The sequence below is a fragment of the Abramis brama genome (genome assembly GCF_963993115.1).
Source record: "Abramis brama genome assembly, chromosome: 20".
Lineage (NCBI taxonomy): Eukaryota > Metazoa > Chordata > Actinopteri > Cypriniformes > Leuciscidae > Abramis > Abramis brama.
The window spans coordinates 25,963,692-25,972,382 of NC_139982.1; the positions used below are offsets into that span (position 1 = coordinate 25,963,692).

At 36.1% G+C, this 8,691-nt stretch overlaps 1 protein-coding gene across 1 annotated transcript; it reads right to left on the bottom strand.

Moving 5' to 3' along the window:
- Positions 1–433: 433 nt before the first annotated feature.
- On the bottom strand, positions 434–8,691 carry anpepb.1 (alanyl (membrane) aminopeptidase b, tandem duplicate 1). Its single transcript, XM_084095543.1, has 20 exons — positions 8,073–8,691; positions 7,848–7,990; positions 6,267–6,403; positions 6,034–6,160; positions 5,686–5,840; positions 5,455–5,568; positions 5,217–5,360; positions 5,051–5,116; positions 4,875–4,940; positions 4,613–4,785; positions 4,376–4,452; positions 3,756–3,889; positions 3,577–3,632; positions 3,345–3,492; positions 3,173–3,261; positions 2,955–3,065; positions 1,767–1,934; positions 1,543–1,683; positions 1,364–1,445; positions 434–1,272 (listed from the first exon to the last, which is right to left on the bottom strand). The coding sequence occupies exons 1-20, from the start codon at positions 8,654–8,656 to the stop codon at positions 1,123–1,125; spliced, it is 2,865 nt and encodes a 954-aa protein (XP_083951669.1). The 5' UTR covers positions 8,657–8,691; the 3' UTR covers positions 434–1,122.

Below are 8,691 nucleotides of genomic sequence, written 5' to 3' on the forward strand. Positions count from 1 at the left end.
GCGTCACAGCTGTGAAATCATCTGATATAATCTAAAATGTTTTCATTTAATTGAACCTTTTTGATGAGTCAGTGTAAGTTGTAAAATATTAAAGGTCCCGTTCTTCGTGATCCCATGTTTCAAACTTATTTAGTGTGTAATGTTGCTGTTAGAGCATAAATAATATCTGTAAAATTATAAAGCTCAAAGTTCAATGCCAAGTGAGATATTTTATTTAACATAAGTCGCCTACAGTGAGTGAACGGCCCGTTTGGACTACATCCCTCTACTTCCTTCTTTAATGACGTCACTAGAACCGTTTTTTGACTAACCTCCGCCCACAGGAATGCTCCCTCAACCGAAATTCGTTTACGTACTTGCGCACTTCTTATAACTTACTGTTTACTCAGCTCTTACGGTGATTTTCTGAAGTAAAACTGACGCTTCATCTTTTGTGTGATGTACAATAAACTTTATTAAACTCATCAGTATATGTTTGATCATCATTCAGACAGCAGACTTGTAGGCTATTAATATATAATGGATACGTTTTTCTGTGACCCAAAAAATGACAATTTAAACATGCTGTAAAAAATGATCTGTTGGGTATTTTGAGCTGAAACTTCACATACACACTCTGGGGACATCAGAGACTTATTTTACATCTTGTGAAAAGGGGCATAATACGGGACCTTTAATAAAAAATAAGTTTATATCCTACAAAAAATGATGGTTATTGTTTACCATCTGAAGGACACAGTAACATATAAAGTACTACAATACAAAAGTTTGAAAAGTGTTTATTTTCATTAGACAAAATATGCAAATGATAAATACCAAAGATTTCTACTATTTGCATATTCAGTTCATTTTAATTCATTCTACAAAATTACTTTATCTTTTTACAAAAAATAATCAAAGGAAATAACAATTAGAACATGAGGCACACTTTAAAGAAAAATGTATATACTGTACATCATCATAGGAAGAAAGTAGCTCTGGAAAATATTGCAATTTAGAACATCCTGAATAATAAATAATCATTTTCTTTCATGCTAAAACCCTCTAGGCCAGGCAAAATAATGTCCCAGTGTTACTGTCATCCTCAGAGCAAGCAAACTACAGTATGTTCATCTTTCAGGGTTACGATGGATTGTTGAACCATTCTGAGACTGCTTTTTTGTTCTGCTCGACCCATTTGATGTTGGCGTTAGTCCTCTCGATGGATTGCTGAATGGCAAGGGTTCCTGAACCGAAACCTATGTTGGCGTTGTCATCCCTGAACTGTATCAGCTGTGTTTTTAAAACAAAACAGATTCAGAAACATTCAGATATAAGTATCTGTTGTACAAGATGACAATAAATAAAGGGGAAGATCACATACCTGTTGCAGTTCAAACTGAGTTGAGAATCTCTTTGTGACACCATTGATCAGATTGGAGAAAGAGAAAGATCCACCTCCATACCTAATGAAGAATGAACAGTGGATATTGTAGCTATAGAAAACTGCTATCTGTATTTTTAAGCAAGTAATAGCATAGTCCCTCAGTATTTTTTTCTTACTGATTGAAAATGTACTCCCAGTTGGCCCTAACAAAATCCCAAGCCAACGATTGGCCGACCACATTGCTTGCAATGCTGATGATGGTAGAGGTGGCATCTTGCTTCCGAATTTTCGTTGCATTCAAAGTGTAACTGAGATACCTACAACATCAATCAAAGCACATGTATTTAGCTAAATACAATGCGAGATGCTTGTAATTGTCAGCATTAACCTGTGAGCTCACCTGTTCAATAACCAGGGCTTGGTGGCACATGCCATTGCAGCTCTCAGTTTTTCTTTCTCTGTAGCATCATTGGTTTTTTCAAACATTTCCCAAGCAAAGTCCCACTCCTTTTCACCACCTGCAGCAATGGCACTGCAGTACACTGTCGACCTCAAGTTGGCGTGAATACTGATGCAGAGAACAAAATTATAGTGACAGATTATTAAAAATGACAATCTATTAATTCAAGCTAATCAGCTGATATTTTTACAATCTATAAAAGAACCGTACTGACACACTGCAAAGACTCATGAAACAAAATACATTGCCCCCCAAAAAACATATATATTTTGAGTAGGGCTGGGAAAAGATTAATCGCGATTAATTGCATCCAAAATAAAAGTTTGTGTCTACGTGATATATGTGTGTGTACTGTGTATAATTATTTTGTATATATAAATACACACACATATGCATGTATATATTTAAGAAATATTTGCATGTATATACTGTATATATTTATATGTAATTTATATTATATATAAATTTATATATTTTATATATAAATAACAAATATTTCTTAAATATATACATGCAAGTGTGTATTTTTATATATACAAAATAATTATACACAGTACACACACATATATCATGTAGATACAAACTTTTATTTTGGATGCGATTAATCGCGATTAATCTTTTCCCAGCCCTAATTTTGAGTCTTTGGGTATGTATAAAATCAAATAATTTATGTATATATACCAGGTGTCAAATGATTCTAAACCGTTTCTAAAAACTAACTTTTCTGAGCCATTTTTTTATGAATAATTTATTACATTTACAGACATGTTCTAAAAATGTTTGACAACCAAAATGTTTTTTAAAATATCTTTTAAAAACATTTTAAACATATTTATTACTTTATACTTTCGTTTTGTGAAATTGTATGTGTCATTTTCTAATGCAATGACATTAAAACATTTTTTAGTGTAACTAACATATCCAAATGCTTTTTGGGGCAACTTTAAATGCATAAGGATATATGTATAAAATATAATATCATAGAATAAAATAGAAACATTTATAATGATAATAATATTTTGAAACTAAGAAGTATATCTGCATCAGTATACATTTTAACTATGATGCACTCAGGAAAGATAATCAGACACTCTCTAAGATTTCTATTTACTCCTGATTGAAACTCACGGGTTGTCATCTCGATTGTCCATCCACTGTTGGAACCAATCTTTTACTAGAATCGTACAGTTTTCCAACCCAGTACTGCAGGCAACCCTGAGCGCATTTACTTGATTATATCTGCAGATACAAAGGCATGGACACCGTGAATAAAGGCTTGAGAGCAAATCCAAAAGCATTTATCTCAATATAAATCAAGCATTTGTCTCTATATGTGCAGGACTTACTGGTCAGTATGTCCCTCTGGCACACCCTTCCAATCTGTAAGATCTGTAAAGTGTTGAAACAAAGGTGCCACCTTTTCTCCAACATACGTCTGCAGGTTTGAAATAATGTGATGTTAGGATGTTAGAAGCTTAGTTCAGTTGATGTTCTGAAATATCCAGAGACGAAGCTTACCTGCATAGGGCCGTACAGCTCTGTGCGATCAAACATGAGGTAAAAGTAGTCCAGGTTGTCGAGAGCAGACTCCCAAGGCATGTACTCAGTTTCATCGGAGAGGAACAGGGTGGTTCTTAGAGCCAATGTTGTTGGTATAATTCCTGCTCTGTAAAGGGCGGAGATACGTTTTAGCTTTAGGACTGACTGGAAATTACACTCCTAAGTTTGAAGAATGAAGTTTGGCTCTTACTTGGCCAGGTTAAAAGCATCATCAATTAACTGTGCCCGGTTAATAACTGGAATGTTCTAAATGGAAAAAGATTGCTGTCAATTATTATGCTGAATAATAAACAATCAAAAAGCAAGTTAAAATTAAAGTATCTTTAACAATATTCCCTCTTTGTTTTTAATACATTTATTTATTCTTACCTGTCTGGATGTCTGGAGAACATTAAGTAGGCGTTCCCAGTTTGCTTGATCATAGTTAACCCTGTAGTATCCTGTCACGTTGATGTTGGCCAGAACCCAGTCATTTTCATTTGTTATCAGTTCATCTACTTTAACTAATTTAGAAAAGGAAATACATAGGTTTATGTTAAAGCATACAATATTGTCCTTCATTAACATCCAATGATAATTTGCAAATATAATTGAGTGCAAAGTTCACACAAACTTGAAAAATCTGTCATTGTTATCATGGCTTTCTTTTCTCAGATAGCAAAAAGGAGAAAGATATTTAGCAGAATGTCCAAGCTGTTTAATGAAAAGCATTTAATGAAAGTGGATGTTGACCACAGCTGCCAAAGTTATCATATGCCTTCAGAAGATTTGGAATATAGAATACAAATGGAATGTAATACTTTTATTTAGCTTTTTTTTTTTTTTTTTGTGGCATTCTGCTAAACTTCTCTTTTGGAGTCCCACATAAAGTCATACAGGTTTAGAACAACATGAAGGTAAATAAATAATGACAGAATTTTCATTTTTGTGTGAACTATCACTATCACAACAAATATAATTGTGAATGTCAGTGTCATCTTTAAACTCACCATTTTTCTCTAGCAGCCATCCCATGGGTTGTGCTGTTCCTGTCTTTGTCCATGTAAGTGGTACAAACCACTCATAGCTAAAAAATAAAATAAAGAATATTCTGATATTAGTAATTTCAACTAAACCTGGTGGTGAATTTTTAGGTATAGTGTATCTAATTCTTAAAGTATCTAGTAAATGGTGCCATAATTAAAATCAGTAATAGGTGCTTTTAGAAAAAAAATATTTTTACATACTTAAACTCTGATGGCCTGTCTGGTTTACTGTTAGGGTCTAGGAGGAAATGCTCCTGTGTGATATGGCCAGATGATGTGTTAAAAGTGACCACAGGGAAGCCCATTTGAAGAACCCAGCGGTCCATAATTTCTTGCACAGTTTTGGGCAGTTGGTAGCCAGTCTTGTCCACAGCCTACAACATTTCAAATATGAGCGCTTGTGTTTTGCGCCAACAAATCTGATAATTATACTGCTGATCATTCTTGTTGAATTACAACATACCATTTGAAGATGGTCCCAAAGGTCTGTGTACACCGTGTTGTTGAATTTGAAATGATCCAGATACGTCTGTTAAAAAACAAATTTGTTGTAAATGTACAAAAACATTCTCTAGATCAAAAACATATTACATTTTTATTGTACGGCACACTAAGGAAAAGCGTTGAAAGGGAGCTTACTTGGAGGCCTTGAGTAAACAATGTCTCAGTCAGAAAATCAGATAGCATCCTAAGTACTGATGCCCCCTAGAGAAAGAGACTGCATGTTATCAGACCAACCCACATGTAATCAGCATGTTCTTGATTATGAAATATTAGTCAACTTAGCAAACAGTTCCCACGCTACCTTACTGTAGGAGATGGTATCGAACACTTCACTAATTTGCTCCGGTCTTTGGATCTCCTCTTCTTTAGATGACAAAGGGTGAGACGAGGCCAGGGCATCTATGGCGAAAACTCGGTGCACATCATTAAGAACGATCAGATCTTTCTGTGGGATAGAAATAGAGGAGTCAGTTATGATTTCATCTGGATAACTTTTAGCATCTAGCATTATTGGCCTGGCTTTAGCTTCAAACACTCACAATGTTCCATAACGGCTCAGCTTCATCCGCCCCAAGATATTCCACGTAAGATGCGAAACCTTCATTGAGCCACAGGTCATTCCACCACCTGATAGTCACGAGGTTTCCAAACCACTAAAAAAAAAAAAACAGGAAGATGCCGAAATGTGAACTTTACAGTTGTAAAGTTGATTTTTAAAAAAACTTTTCCATTTAGAGATTCAAATTGGAAAAATGGACTCCTGGTCATACCTGATGGGCAAGTTCGTGGGCAATAATAGTAGCAATCCTCTCTTTGTTTCCATTTGAGGATATTTTTTCATCGTACAGCAGGGCCGTCTCTCTGTATGTGATTAAGCCCCAGTTTTCCATTGCACCGGCATTGAAGTCCGGCAGGGCGATTTGATCTGTGCAACATTTTGAGGAATGAGATAAACTTCTAAAAACCATCTAAAAGGTTTAAGTAGTAACATAATCTTACTTAAACTGTCATTTCAATAATAAAACTATTTCATTGCCTCATAAAATATTGGTCATAACACAATAAACAAACTAAATAACCCTTTTTTTAATAATTTCTTGCTCATAGGCTCTTCTTACCTGATTTAGGCAGCGGATAGGGGACATTGTAATACTTCTCAAAGAATCTGAGAATCTTTCCTGTCACATTGAGTGCATACACTCCTTGTCCTGCATTTATGGCTTCTTTGCGGGCAAAAATTCGAATCTGTTTGTATAAACGACAGTATGTAATTTTTTATGCTGTTTTCTAAATTATCTTGGTGGGCAAGATAACTTAGTTTTCTCTGTAGACCTTGTGAAAAGATAATTACCTGTAGATCATTATCTATTTGTTCAATGGAGATGAAATCGCTGACAATAAATGCCAACAAATATGTTGACATTACTTCTGTGGCTGCAAATGCTGTTTTGGTTACAACAGTGCCATCCACTGTCATCGGACCCTCGTCTGAAAGTCAAAAAGAGATATTGACTGATAAAACTCAATCAGATGGATTTTCATAACAATTTCTTGAAATCAGTTTGAATGAATAAAGGAAACTAAATAATCACACTTCTCTGTAGTATAGTTAATAGTTTTTATAGTTACAACAGTATGAACCCTTTTCACATTTCTGGGGTTCTCAGAATCGCAAGTCGTCATAGTTGGGTAAACATATAAAGGGGTGAATTAGAGATGACAGCAAATACAACGTTTTGTATTCCCCTTTGCTCCAATATCAAAAGAAAAAAAAATCCAAGATAGCATTTCCACGTCTTTCCAGAGGGGAAAAAATATCAAGAGATATATTACATTGGTCAGAAGAGAGAAAGACCACTTGCTCTAATGTTTTTTAAAATGAAAATATAAAAAACTTTACTAGATTTGCGATGTTGATAACTGGAAATGCGTCATCACAGTCTGTGAAAAGAGTTCATAGTTTTTTTCCAGTAATAAACTACCTTGTCAAACGATTATCTGTGTAGTGCGATCAAACACTACATCACTGTTTTTAAGCTATAGGAATAATCAAACGTTAACTCTCACAAGCCGCGTTTCCATTGCCCATCAAATTGCGCAAATTGAAATTGCGAATTGAAAATACACGTCAATTTCGCAAAAACTCCCATTTATCGCAAAAAAGTTTTTACGCTCGCATGAGGTGGTTTTTCAGGCAATTCGAAAAAGGAATATTTCGCAAAACTGCAATGGAAACAGTTTTTGCGCATTTACAGTCACCTGACTTAGAAGGCGCGGTGTGTTTGGACAGAATACGAGACAGTTATTTATTAAATTCATAAAAGACAAAAGAACGACAGAAATACTGGATTCTAAACCTCAAAGAAATGCCACAATCAAGACCTCGGAGCAGAAATGAGTGAGAAAACCCCAGAAACGCCTCATGTGCCGCTCACAAGGGTCTTTCTTTGCCATTAATGCTTGGATAACACGCCTACGTTTCCTTCCATTAATAATAATAATGTCTATTGCGGTACGTGGCTGTGATATATATAAACTTACCAACATCCGTTGCCATGATTTTTGGAATGACTTATCGCGAGAGGAAAAAAATGATGTTTTAGTCGCGTAACATCGTTAATGGAAACACTGTCATTGCGCAATAGTTTTTTATCGATATTTAGAAAAAATCGAAAGTCTAATTCATTCTAGTGAACCGGATTGTCCTGAACAGACTTCTCCCATACATAGCATAGGAACGTCTGATTAATTTTAGTGAATCGATTTATCCTGAACTTTCCTCTCTCTCAACAGTATCATCAAGGTAACTACTTTTTTAAAGCAGTGACTTCACTGTAGTTTAACTTTTTCAAATTCTAAATTACTTGGCAAGCTGTATTTTTAAAGCAGCCTCCCCAACACTGTTCCTGTACAGAATAAAGTGTTAATTTACCTATCACAACGCCATTGGAGAGGGCTACGGTTGCTGGATCATGGAGAATAGTGATGTGGAATACCGCTTTCATTGCGGGTTCATCAAAGCAAGGGAACGCTTTCCTGGCATCTGTTGGCTGCATCTGGGTTGTTGCGACCACTCTGAAGAAGAACAAAGAGATTTAACTATATACGAAATGTCTTTCAGAACAGAAGGAACATATAGGACAGATCAACTTCTTACTTCTTCACTCCATTCTCGTCAAAGTATTCACTTCGGTAGAAGCCGCCCAAGTCATCCGCAAGTTCACCCTCAAATTCTGTGTAGAGCTCATAGCTTTCCCCAGCAGTTAAACTTTCTTTCAGTTTAATCACCATATACTGTGTTTTGGGGTACATCACTGTTGAGTCAATGGAAGGAGCTGGCTTGCTTCCATGTGCTGTCAAGGTGACTGGCTTTGTCATGGTCAGCTTGTTGGAGTGAATGATGATGAGGTCTGTCTTTTCCACACATCTGAAGATCACGCTGGACATCCCTGTGAAGATGTAGAGGTCGTTTTGATCCGGCGTGAGCCGTGGCCACAGAGTCACATTGTAGGTTTGTGGACTTAGAGTTTTAGGAAGGCGCCACTGGTCCCATGGTTCATTGGATGGTGCTGTTGTTGGTGGAACTGATGTGGTTACCTCAGCTGTGGGTTTAACTTCATTGTTCCTGGACTTCTCTTGGGAGTAGACCACAGAGAGGGCGATGATTGTGGCTACTGCTGCAGCACCTACCACAATCAGTACTATCCCGACAGTTTTACTTAGGTAGAAACCCTTTCCCATGCTTGAGGAATGGCAGGATGAGAGGAGTGCAACTG